The sequence below is a fragment of the Durio zibethinus genome, chromosome 15 (genome assembly GCF_047325235.1).
Source record: "Durio zibethinus cultivar Kanyao isolate XHJ-2024 chromosome 15, ASM4732523v1, whole genome shotgun sequence".
Classification (NCBI taxonomy): domain Eukaryota; kingdom Viridiplantae; phylum Streptophyta; class Magnoliopsida; order Malvales; family Malvaceae; genus Durio; species Durio zibethinus.
This window is the reverse complement of record NC_143176.1, coordinates 5,550,193-5,563,444: the sequence shown is the minus strand read 5'-3', so window position 1 is coordinate 5,563,444 and position 13,252 is coordinate 5,550,193. Positions and strand designations below refer to the sequence as shown.

The 13,252-nt window shown below is 30.7% G+C and overlaps 1 protein-coding gene and 1 long non-coding RNA gene across 5 annotated transcripts; both read right to left on the bottom strand.

Annotated features, from left to right (window-relative positions):
- Positions 1 to 1,642: 1,642 nt before the first annotated feature.
- On the bottom strand, positions 1,643 to 4,505 carry LOC111301701 (uncharacterized). The gene is made up of 5 exons (XM_089744476.1): positions 4,405 to 4,505; positions 4,213 to 4,296; positions 4,076 to 4,110; positions 3,352 to 3,437; positions 1,643 to 2,259 (listed from the first exon to the last, which is right to left on the bottom strand). Exons 3-5 carry the CDS (start codon positions 4,108 to 4,110, stop codon positions 2,117 to 2,119), a joined length of 264 nt encoding a protein of 87 aa, XP_089600602.1. The 5' UTR covers positions 4,213 to 4,296; positions 4,405 to 4,505; the 3' UTR covers positions 1,643 to 2,116.
- A 255-nt stretch (positions 4,506 to 4,760) lies between these two features.
- Positions 4,761 to 12,336, bottom strand: LOC149514570 (uncharacterized). 4 transcript variants are annotated; one of them, XR_016328109.1, is made up of 7 exons: positions 12,134 to 12,336; positions 11,574 to 11,611; positions 10,334 to 10,842; positions 9,904 to 10,009; positions 8,770 to 8,884; positions 5,511 to 7,614; positions 4,761 to 5,003 (listed from the first exon to the last, which is right to left on the bottom strand). It is a non-coding gene; the product is annotated as an uncharacterized LOC149514570 (long non-coding RNA). The 4 variants fall into 4 exon arrangements; XR_016328108.1 differs by having other exon boundaries at positions 9,904 to 10,003; XR_016328110.1 differs by having other exon boundaries at positions 9,904 to 10,003; positions 12,162 to 12,336.
- Positions 12,337 to 13,252: the final 916 nt, after the last annotated feature.

The window sequence follows — 13,252 nt, the reverse complement described above, 5'->3', positions numbered from 1 at the left end:
TATATATATATATATATATATATATATATGTTTAATTAGAATTTCCACATGATAAGAAAGATTTTTATACATGATCTTCACCTTTGTTTCTTAAAGTGTACCAAATTTCTTGTTCAACCCGATCCCACTATCAATTTCAATGGTTTCAATTTTCCTAAGTTATCTCATTTTCTAAAGAATAAATATTTTTCCAAGTTTTAGGAAATAGATCATCTACCACAAGCAATAAAAGAATATATATATTTATTTATTTATGCAAATCCCATCATTCAAATGAAAATGATTCTTCAATCTAAATCATATACGTATATTAATAGAAGTTTCGAAAAATTTATTTAATAAACAAAAATCTTGATATAATCTAATGAAAACAATATTCCAAAAAAATTTAGGTTTGCCATTTTAAACTTTTATATAGATCCTAAACTTGACATAATTTGTGCTTGAGATATAGGTATATATTCCTTTCCTGTTTTATTGATGAGAAAGGTGACAAGGAGAATAAAAGAGGAAGAGAAATTCTTTGCATAAAGGCGTCCAGTTGAAAATGGACTAGTCTAATCAACAAGGTATCTTCATTCATTCTCCAGCGTGTAGTTTGCTTCAATGGGCAATCTCAGACAAGATTCTTTCACTTCCTTAATGCCAAAAAGGATTATTGTGCTGTCTTTTTGTCGATTTTCCAAGGCTACCTACACCATCATCTTCAACTTTCTCTATCCTTTTATTTTAAAAAATACCTTTTATTATGAGATTTGTTTTAATATTCCTTTATTTGGTAAGGATCAATGAACTCAAGCATTACCGGATTCCTCTTTGTAATCAACTTTGAAGACTCTCTCTTAAATATGTTTCAAGCCCCCTCCTAATAAGAGTTCGTCTTGCCGTCTTATGGTTTTTTATACGCGCATGTAAATGCACACATACATGTAGTAAAACTTTTACATATGCACATGCACATGCGCATATGTTAAAAATTTTATATACTTATGCACATATTTACTTACTAAAACTTTTAATCAACTTTCTTAATGAAATACTAAAATCAAGTTTATTAACAAACATAAATGAATCAAAATCGACATGTTTCTTAAGTTTTAATATGCCATTCAATATTGTATGCTTAAGTTAATAAATGAGCTTAAACCAAACTTATTCACAAGCGATTCAATAAGCATACTTGTATGATTTTACCCCTTAAAAAGAAGAGGAAAGGACTAACAACGTAGCTATGGAATAACATTTCTTTTCATTCCTTTTTTATTTTTTCTTCCTGCATGAGAAATTAATTGGAAGCTAGGCACAGAGATTTTGCATTTAATTTTGATCTCGTAATCCAAATTTTAAGTCAGCATCACTTAAAATCTGAGCTTTTAACTCCCAAATTAGCAGTCGTAATCCAGATGTTTGATGTTTGAACTTCAAACAACGGGGCGTGCAAGAATTACCAATGAAGTCTATGAACTCAAACCTGACAATTTGTATTTATATCGTGTCTATTATATCTTAATTTATATCGACATGTCAAATACGAAATGTATTTTTAATTTTTGTTAAATTTATATATGATTTTTATTAAAATTTTAAGACATATTACTTTCGTATTTTTTTCATACTGTTTTCATATCATATTACCATTTCGCTTCGTATTTAAAATTACGAGATCTACGTGAACCCTCCTCACTTAGCATAAGATATCCCTTGCAAGCCAAATCTATGCTGTTGGTTCACACGTTTAGCAGGTTTCAATGTTGGTACAAAAGAGTATCCTTCTTAAGAAACATGTAATTTGAGATGATCCAAAAGCAGCTATAAAGTACAACTAAGGTTAGAAAATTGATAGTATCAACCAGCTTCAAAACCTTTTTTATGCAGGATAAAAGCTTCAGTAAAGGTCAAATATAAAGATATAAGGAAACTGATGGTAAACTGATCATAATGATTCCTTACCCTGGTTATTTGCGAGCTTCAAATTTTTTCTGTTCTCTCGCTGTAGGAACAAGTAGAAATAATATCAGCTTCACCGGATATCGTAAATATGCTATAGGGCAGGTTTAACTCTGATTTTGGATCCAAAATCTGATGCTCATTCTCTATATGGGAAAGTTTCGAGCATTTAACTAACCAGAGAGGAAGCATCAAAAAGTGTGCATTCTAATATAATGAGGAGAATATGGGCGACAGGAACCATACCAGCCTTCTCTTCTTCTCTCTTCTTAGCAGCATCTGCCCTTTGTTGCCTTATCAGGGCTAAGCGCTCTGTGATAGAAATTAATTCAAAATCAGTAAAACAATATAATAATTGTACAGGGAGAGGGGAGTGTATTTATTTACAATAAATAAATAAATAAAAAATCACTGCAATCATCAGGGAATACACAAGATGAAAGAACACAGGAACAAGGGAGAAAAAGAAAACATAAGAGTTCAGCAATTCGTCAAGTGCATAGCAGTGTCTATGAGACGTCAAGGTGATACCTTGATATTACACTAACATACTCAGTTGATAGGGAGTTTGTGTCCACCAAATGGAAGAAACCAACTCAGTTGTGTTGTACACTAAACCAACATTATTCATCTCTTAACCTCTTCATTCTCAACACCTCCATGAAAGACTAATCAACTTGCTAAGTGGTAAAGGAAATATGCACCTAACATACAAGAGACTTTCCATCCTCTGTTTTTGTTTTGGCACAGCTTACTATCATCATTAAAAAAACAAAATAGTTATACACAATTTAATACCTCGGAATATAACACTTATGGCAGGAGGAAAACAGTTTTAAAAAATCTGAGGAAATATCTTATATGTCTTTACACACACGTTTCCCATAAATTCCTACCACATTTTAAAACCTCACATGTATAGTCTGCTAAGACAGCTACTGCATGCAATCAAATAGCAGTCTTTCATCAGCACCTCAACGCCCAGATAACATTTGTAACCATTTAGGTCCATGGACAATGATTTTCTAACAATGCTTAGACAAATCCAATTATCATTATTCATTTCTATCACACTTATATGGAGGATTGTTAATGTGCAACATAAAGTACTACTCCCTATAATGAATCAAAATGAGATAATATCATTATTTTCATCTCCCTTCCTCAGCACCTAGTCAACGAACATAATTTCAACCTTAGCTGTACATCTCCAAATTCAATTAACCATAAAGAAGCAAAAGAGTCTCACAGAGAGGATAGAAAAAGCCACGTTGAGTATAATAATATTTGCCAGGACTATCAGAAGTCCTTGGTAACTTAAACACTCAATTTAAGTTTTCATTACAGTATAAACCTGATAAAGGGGGACAAATATTGTTAATCATATTGTTGTCCACTAGTTACCTAAATCTTTTCTTGCTTGCTTAGTTTTCCCTTGTTCCTGCAACTTCATATATCGTTCATGTGCTTTTTGCTTTTCTATCTCCTCACTGCAGTCATAAATGGTAAAATAAGAGCACAATCCAAGCTGGTCTCAAAGGAAAAAATCAGCTCGACTATAGAATTACATGCTTAGTTTATCAACCACTGTTGCAAACAAAAATTGCATAATAAGAAATATATAGCTTCAATATACATAGTTTCAACTTTGGAGTAACAAATTTTAATCCCCACTGTTGGTAGAGTTAGTGAGAAGGATTTAGGCATTTCATATCCACATCATATATCTTGTTGGTTGTAGAAGTTCTTTCTCTTACCAAAATAGAAATCAAATTTAATGTCCAAAAGCCTGCTACCATTTCACCCTCAAAGTTATCCCAAAAACACAACTTAGCTAAACAAAAGCACTCTTATGTTATATTAATTTTAGATTCAACAGAAGGAGAAAGAGTTACAGTGCTTCATCAAACTAAAACTGGACTAACAATGAGAAATATTTAACCATAAATGAACCAATAATAAGAATAGTAAAATATTATTCTTTTTGTAAGGTATAACAGAAAAAATAATACTTAAGCAAAATGGCAATTGTTAAGAACTATTAAATTATTTAAGAATAAAAAATTGCCCAGATGCAAATGATCAAGCAGTGATCAGTCACATTTGATGAAGAAAGAGAACTACATACCTTTCACGCCTTGATAGTTCAGTTTTTTTCCCCATCTGGAACATAAAATTTCAATTACTCAATACAGTTACAAATTCATATATCTATTTATGATTAATACAGACTTTGTGCAGCAGAGGAGTATTTGTAGAACCTACATCAACATCTTTAGCTTTGACATTCTTTTGTTTAGCCAAATTTGGATTCTCAATCTCAATAAGCCCCTGGGTTCATTTGCGTTTCTGCCATATTAGCACCAATATCAAATATGAAGTATGAAAGGTAAATAAGACACTAAGAACTTATTGCAATTGGAACCAATGTCCTTTAAAAGTGCATAAAATAATGACCTCAAGCTCTTCTTCTACTTCCTCCTAGGGGTGTAATCAAGCTGAGTTGAAACGATACAGTGAAAAGCTCGAGCTTGACTCCCAACTCGCGACTCGATACTCAGCTCAAACTCGACCGGGTTTTATTTTCCTAGCTCGAGCTCGATTCATAATCGAAATCAAGTTACTTGAACTTGCTCAATTAAACTCGATTAATATGTAAAAATAAACTTGATTTTTAATACTCGACAAAAAGCTCGATTATTTGTGCTCGAACTAGAGTTCGAGATCTTTTACAACTATTTTTTATCAAACCTAATAAATATTATATTTTCAAGTTAATAACAAAAATAATAGCAACAATAACAACAATAATAACAATAATAACTTACACAACAACCAAATCCAAGCAAATAAAAATCTCATCAAATGATTCAAATACAATACATAAATAAAAGACATAATGAAACTTAAAAATTAAAGTCCTAATTGAAAGAAATTAAATATCCAAACAAATAAGTCCACAAATAAGTTACAACAAACCAACAACAATATATATGCTACTTTCACAATATTATGTCTTCAAATGAACATTGGGCTCATATTGTTTTCCACCAAACCTACACAAAAGAACAATTACAAAACAAACAAATTATAATTAACAATGAGAATAATAGTAAAAGCACTCATGTAAAAAAAAGATTGTGATATTATTACAATGATCAATAACTTTAAATTTTTAACATTAGTATAAACATGGATTGTATCTTGTCAATTGCCTTATAATCAAAGCAGAAAAATATAGACAGTGTCTTGTCAGTTGCCTTAACATAAGTTTCTGTCATTAGTTAACCTCTAGTTTGTAAATTATAATGCAAAAAGCTCAATCTAGACTAGTTACCATCTATATTTCTTTAGTATCGTTGTCACAAATTAAAGGTATTTAGTAATAATATTTCATACCTATATAGAAGACACTAAATATCCTCACTTTAGGGGATTTTGAGTGCAATCTCAATTGATTTCTTATTTTGCTATATAGATAAAGTAAAGGAAAATAATAGTTAAAAATTAGATTAATGCGATGATAGTCACCCAATAACAAAATAATAATAAAAAAAACTCACTTTGTTCTTCTTCTTCACTCCATGAAGATTCCGACATCAATCTCCTCCACAAAGTAATGCTTGCACTGTGTCAGGAGCTAAAGAAGCATGATAAGTATCAATAACTCTATCTCCCGCACTAAAGGTAGCCTCTGAAGCCACTGTAGTGATAGGAATAGCAAGTATATCCCGAGCTATCTTGGATAAAATACAGTACTTCAAAGTGCTCGCTTTCCACCATTCCAAAGCATCAAACTTAGTGGAATCTCCTTTACAGATAAAGCAACCTTCAGCTAGGTTGACATCTAGATCAAATTGTTGTGGCTAAGCAATTTCAATTGATTTTATATAATTTGCAAATTCAGACCAACCAGAAGAAAAAGCTTCTATATCCATACCACTAATATCACTATTATGCACTTGAGTTTCAGCACTATGCTTATTGTCAAATTGATACTCACAAACATATTCCTCATAAATCTCATAAAGAGTATATTGAACTCTAGCAATATTTTCTCTTGCTTCTCTATCAGGGTACATTCGAGGAATGCAAAACTCAACCACCCTCATTTTGCGCCTTGAATCCAAGATAGCTGCTATAACCATTAACAAATTACATTCTCCCCAATACTTATCAAATTTACTCTTCATCTTGTAAACCATTGTTTGAACGAATTCATTTTCATCATTCATCCTTTTATCCAACAAGACTTTCACATGATAAACTTCATTTAGAAATAGATTTGAAGTTGGATAGTCACTTCTAGAGATGATTTTAGTGACTGAATTAAAAACTTCTAAAATCTCATAAACTTTCTCCACCTTTTCCTAATCTTCATGACTTGGACAACATTCGTAATGAGATTCTCATTCTTCGAGTCTTGGAAACACTTCTTTGAATTTGATTGCAGTCGACAATATCTCAAATGTTGAATTCCAACATGTTTTACAATCGAGAATGAGTTTCCTATCAGGCAATTGTAACTGCTGTATTATGTCAAAAAATAAGTTAAGTCTTGCCTCATTCTGATTAATAAAATTGACACTTTCATGAACATCACCAATCACATTCTTAATCTTAGAAAGACCATCTTGAGCCATGAGATTTAAGATATGCGCACAACATCGAACATGAAATAATTTTCCTCCACAAAGCAACCTCCTATTTTTTGAAAAAGTATCTTTAAGAATTCTAATCACCACATCATTATTATTGTCCTCCGAAAGTATAAACACCTTTTTTTCAATTCCCCATTCTTTTAGACATTTAAAAATACAATCAGCAATGTCAACACTGCGATGAGGAGGTATGTGAACAAAGCTAATAATGCGTTTTTGCAATCTCCAATTAGAATTTATAAAATGTGCTATAAGAACCATGTACTCAATTTTTTGATTACTTGACTTCCACAAATTTGTCGTCAAACTAATCTTGTTGACAGTCTTAAACAGTGCCTTTAATTTCTTCTTTTTTGCTTCATAAACTTGCATGCAATCCTTCTTAATAGTATTGCGTGATATCTTTTCCCATTTAGGCATCCCACGTTTTTGCATTATATTAAAACCTTCCTCTTCCATAATCGAAAAAGAATGCTCGTGCATGAGTATCCAATGTGTAGCTGCGTCTCTCATCTTTGCCATATCAAACTTGCCGTCTGTGAGAGTAGATAATATCTATACATCACCACATGTGTCTACTGGTTAGAAGTTGATCATTTGTTGTTGATTCTGAAAATTTTTTCGCTTAACACTAGTTATTAAGTGTCTCTCAAATTGAGTTGTACTTTTACTTGCATTTATTGCTAACTTCTTCTTGCAATGGATACACATTCCTTTTTTACAACCATCAAGAAGATTGACTTCTTTGAACTCCAACCAAACAACAGATGTCTTTTGCCTCTTTTTCTCATTACCTTCCTCACAATCTTCAGGGTCAGCATCATCACATTCTCTATCATTGGTATCGATGACTGATGATTTATTTGTGTTACCATCAGTGCCATCTAAAGTTTCATTCAATGAATCATTATCATCATCTGACACAATTCGGCTAGTAAAAGAATTTGTTGTCAGTTGAAATGGTGCAGAGGAGGTATCCAGTGTGGTTGGTGACATGTTTTGTTCTCTATAATAAAAAATAAAAAAAAACAAATCAAAACAATAATTCAATTTTGGGATCAAACAATAATGCCAAACAAGTTGTTAGAAACATGTACGGTAAATTCTTTTGCGAGAAGCAAGCCAAACAAGTTGTTAGAAACAAGTTATTAGAAGAGTATGGAATTTAGCAATAAATGATAACGACCTATGGGAATTGCAAGCAATATACATAGTCTTTGCTAGATATGACAATTGATCAAGGACTAAAATGCAGTGAGGCGGTAGTAACTATGTAAATAAATAAAATCTAAATTGATCCTACACATGTAGTAACTAAAACAATTAATTAGAATTTGTGCTAACATGATAGGCAAACAGAGTTATAACCTTTTACATTTTTAATGGAGGTGATAAACTTTTAGGACTTTGGTTTTGTACCAATTTCATTTTTATCTTGTTTACATTTCATTGATGTGATGCCTTAATTGTTCAGAAATGAAATATGACTCCAGCTTGTTATTTAGTTGAGAAAATATCATATACTACAAATTGTTTAATGTAGTTAATGTGTTTCTTCATAGTTCACTGTATTTTTCTTCAATTATAATCTGTTGGAAATGTTTTTATTTTTTATTAATTATTCACTTAGGGTAAAAGAGAAAAAGTTACATATTTTGGGAAACAAACTTCTCAAGTTTAATGGCTGGATGTGCTTCACCATTTCTATGTCACAAACACTAAAAAGAAAGATATGAAAAAGACCTCACCAAACTCATTTATACAAATTTATAAACAATGTCAACATAAGTCAACCATTTGTGTTAGAATGTATAAATATTCAAAAAAAAAAAGAAAAATAGAAGAGAAAATATATATTGGCAATATGAGAGAGATAAAAAGTTATGGAGAGATGGGAGATTAGAGAGGGGGAAAACAAATGGCATGAACCAATGAGGTTCTCTGCACTTTCTTCGATGTGCAGCATTGCGCACAGCCTGAAACTGTTTTATTTTTACTCTGACTATCATTATTATAACTTAGTCACTCAGTTCACAGTTCACAGCCACCCAAGTTACAAAGTCTTTTCATAAATCTTCATTTTGAGAAAAGAAACCATATCTTATTTAAATTTCTACATCAAACCAAGGAAAGGATCTTTGGGATGATGATTGTCCCTTACCTTGTTTAGGCACAAGCTGTGTTTCTTTTTAAAAGTATTCCCCGGTCAAAGTGTAGAGTCTGGGATGATGAAGTCACTAATGAAAGCAGCAGTTAGAGCAGCGGGAGTAGCAGATCTGATCAGTCTCGTGATGAAGAGGAGTCAGTCAATGACATACAATAACCATTCCCACACTAAGAGATAATAAAAGATAGGGAAATTATTTTATGCTCGCATTACTGCATACACTCATAAAAGATTTTCTTTCACTCAATCATTCTACACATCGAAAATCATGTATGCCTTCTTTGAATCTAATGTGAGTTAATAGTATTGACTTTCATGGATCATTCTATTAATTTAACCAAACTAGGAGATGAAAAAGCATATAATACTATCATTCAAAATTTGAAAACTAGCACCCTCATTCACCATCTTTTACTGGTCATTGAACTGATATTTAACTATTACTAATTAGACTTAGAATCAAGCATCATCCTGATGATAATTGTTAATAATAAAAGATCTAAGCTAAACAGATACTAGAATGCAAATTCACTGTATACGGAAACATCTGACATAAGTAAATAAGAATGAAACTTTTCTAGTTCAGGATTACAGATAATATTAAAGGTGTACCAGGTGCTCAAACTTAAATAGACAACTTGAAACCAAAAGATTCAAACAAAAGATGCAAATGATAATCGATGGCTAGTCTAGGAGTAAATCTAACATGTGATTTCAATTATAGACACAAACTTATGACAATGGGAAAGCAAACACGGGATACTGAAGATAACTTTTTCTTGATTTAGGGAAATGCAAAACAAGTGAAAAGGAAAACCAGTCACCCTTATAAGTGACTATTCACATGAGTGCAACATATGTGAGGATGAATGCTCAAATCATTCTAAAAGGACAATCATGGTCAACAAGTGTAACTCACACTCGAAATTCAGATATCATAGCAAGTATTAATTTGGCCACATGTTGCGACGGCAAGGTATGTTAGATTGAAGCTTCAGAAAAGCATACATAGTCCACATTTCAAAGAAACCAAAAAAACAAAAAGATAATTGTAAGAAGAGAACAGATGTTGATTGTATATAGACTTCTACTGTATTAGCCAGGATAGATCATGCTACCAGTGCATACCATCACTGACAAAACCATAATAGGAGACTGTCATCCCAAAGTGAATAACACCAGTCTGAATCCACTCAACAGCAAAAACATCTGTAGCAGTAAGACCTCCCTGAAACTGACAAGAAAGAACCTAAATTGTAGGCAACAAAAAGACCAGTTGGAATTTAATGTATCTACAACAAGAAACATGTGGTATTCTTAACACTCTTTTCCTTATTGTGGCAGTTATTAAAAAGAGCAAGTTTCCACCAATGGAAAAGCAACAGCATGAAGACATTTCTCCCAAACCTTTCACAACAATGTGTTAGGGTCATCAACGTGTTATTAAACAATTTGAGACGGTGTTTCAAAATGGTTTTGAAAATCAATCCATAAAAGGAGAAACAAAATAACCAGCAAGCAAAGCAAATTTCATCTTGAATTTGCAAAGCAGCATTACCTTCACAATAGAAATCGCAGCAGAGACTGGATCTCTAACTCCAAGAACCGTCCAAACCAGAGAATTGTCAGAACCTGCTGGTATAATTCCAATGGGAGCTTCGAAAGGATTGGAAGAGAGTGAGAGGAAAGGGCGCTGCAGATGGGTTTTTTGGTGAGACGAGAGAAACGGGAGAAAGAGGGAAAGAAGAAAATGAAAATTTAGGGTTGTTTAGGTTAAGGGTAAGATAGTAATTTTATAAATAAAATAATGCAAATATATATAATAGGAAAGCTCGATTAGGCTAGCAAGCTATTCAAGTCGTGTACTAATATGCTCAAACTCGGCTCGTTCGATAAGTTGAATTACTTGAGCTTGACCTCGGCTCAACAATTATCGAATCAAATTCAAGTTTTAATCGAATCGAATCTGAGTTGCTTGCGAGTACTAATGTATCATTTGTACCCCTACTTTCTCCTCAGACTCTTCTTCTTGTTCTTCTTCTTTTTCTTCCTCCATTCAGCTTCTTCCTAGAATGAAAGATGAAATACATCTTCTTTACCAAGTGAAATAAAGTATCAAAAACACGCACATGCACTTTCATAAGGGAAGAAAGAGAAGCATAGCAACAAGGATAATAGCAAGGCACATATTTAAGAAAGTAAAATTAGTTTTTCCAATTAAACACTCAACACAGCTGATTATAAAGGCAGAAAAGAAACAAAAACAACCATCATCAAACTTAACTGATAATCCTTTTGTAATAAATCGTTATCCATTTATTTGCTATATGCCAAATTCAAATTTTCTGACCATTACAAGCATCTAAATGGAACAATAAAAATATAAGTCTTAACACATATAAACTCCAATTCCAAACTAACATTCTCTTACAATAAATTCTAACAAAAGAGATGTAATACCCTAATTTAAAACCACCCAAGTAGCCAAAATCCATAAAAATTACAACGTTCAAGTTGTCATCCACCCTGTATGCAAGACATCCAACATAACTTGCCCAAAATTCAAAGAAAGCATCAGTTTTGGTTGGTCAAAGTAAACATTGAAGCATTTTCTTCTGCACAAAAATCAGTATCAAGATTAAAAATATCCTTCTTTTCACGCGATATATATCGAAAATACATTATAACAACAACCAAATTACCAGAAGAAAAAATAAACTATTAATAATCCAAACTAATTTCACTATACATATTATTCTTCAAGTTTATAACTAAGTAACCATAAAATCTCATCCTACCTTCTTAAAAGTACGGCGACGAGCAGATGTACCAGCAACTGCAACCATTAAAACAATTAAAGAGTAAAAACAAAGTCAAGATCAAAAATGAAGTTACAAAACCACAAAACAAAAGCACAAAAATTTAAGATGTTTTTTGTATTTTGTCTTCAAATTTGATTCAAAGTTAAAATTTTTAGTTGAACTAATTAAAAGAAAAAGATATTAAAATATAACAAATTATTCGAATCTAATAATTCATCACGCCAAAAAAAGAATCTAACAATTCGTGCATTAAATACACAATCACTTCCAAGTTTATTCAAGGCCAAGACTAAAGTTTAAAAGTACAAAATTTTGAATTTTAAAGTTTAAATTTATCTATTTCCTATATTTAGCATCTAAAAATTCACAAAAAAAAAAAAAAAAATCAATACGCTAGCGTTACTGATCCAGAAACTAAATGCTTAGTTAGATCTGATACCAGCAAACCGTATGCAAATACGTATAAATATATGGATGTGAATAAAATAAAACAAAATAAATACGCAGAAAAGGAACAGAGAGTGAGTGTATGGAACTCTTAGGGAGAAGAGAAATGGCAGTGACCGGTGGGCTTGCCCTTGAATTTTCCTTTTCCCCTTTTTTTTTTTTTTTCCTTTTCTGATTACAAAAAGAAATGAAGGAAGAAGCGGAAGCTCAAAGTGAGAGCCTGAAGCTGATGGTGAGGACTGCAAATTTTTTTATTTATCAGGAACATTTTTGGGAAAGACTAAGTTGGGGGCGTTGAGTGCACGAGCCTTTTTTTTTTAAATATATTAAAATACATACGGATTCGGAAAATTTTTTAAAAATTATACTCCATTCGTCCCTATTGATTCGGATTGAAATTAATTTTTAAGAAATTAAAAAATTAATTTGAATATATTTATATGAAAATTAAAATTGTTGTGTACTAATAAAATTTCATAGTTTTTAATTTTAAAAAATAAAAAAATTATAAAAAATAATTTAATATATATATATTATATTACAACATACAAAATTATATAATTAAAATTACTTATATGAATATTTAAGTGGATAACCTCTTTTATTGACATATAAGATAATATTTATATTATTTTATTTATCAAATAAAAATTTTAATAAATTATTTAAATTGAATATTTTAGATAATTATTTAAATTATAATCAAAATCTATCTAAAATTAAAATTTTTGCATAAGATTTAAATTTAGATATATTAAATCATAATTTATCTTTTCTTTTTAAATTTAATGACAATTTCAAATATATATACTTAATAAAATTTATTTTCTATCAAATAATTAGACCTAATAAATTATTTAAATTTAATATTTTTAGATAATTATTTAAATTCAAATCAAAATCTATAAAAAATTAAAAATTATTTAATAGATTATTTAAATTTAATATTTTAGATAAGTTAATAAATTATTGACTAGAAAGCATGTATTTTTTAAATAATAAAAACTTACATCTTTATATAAAAATATAAGATATTTGAATGTTGATAAAAAAATTAGATTAAAATATGTTTTTGCTTTAAAAATAAATATCATGTTTTATTTATGTTCTAATTCAAATATTTTTATATTATATATTTGGTTAATTTATTTATTTCTCTTTAGTCCATAACTTATTTTAATTTTGCTTAGATTGATTATAATTAATTT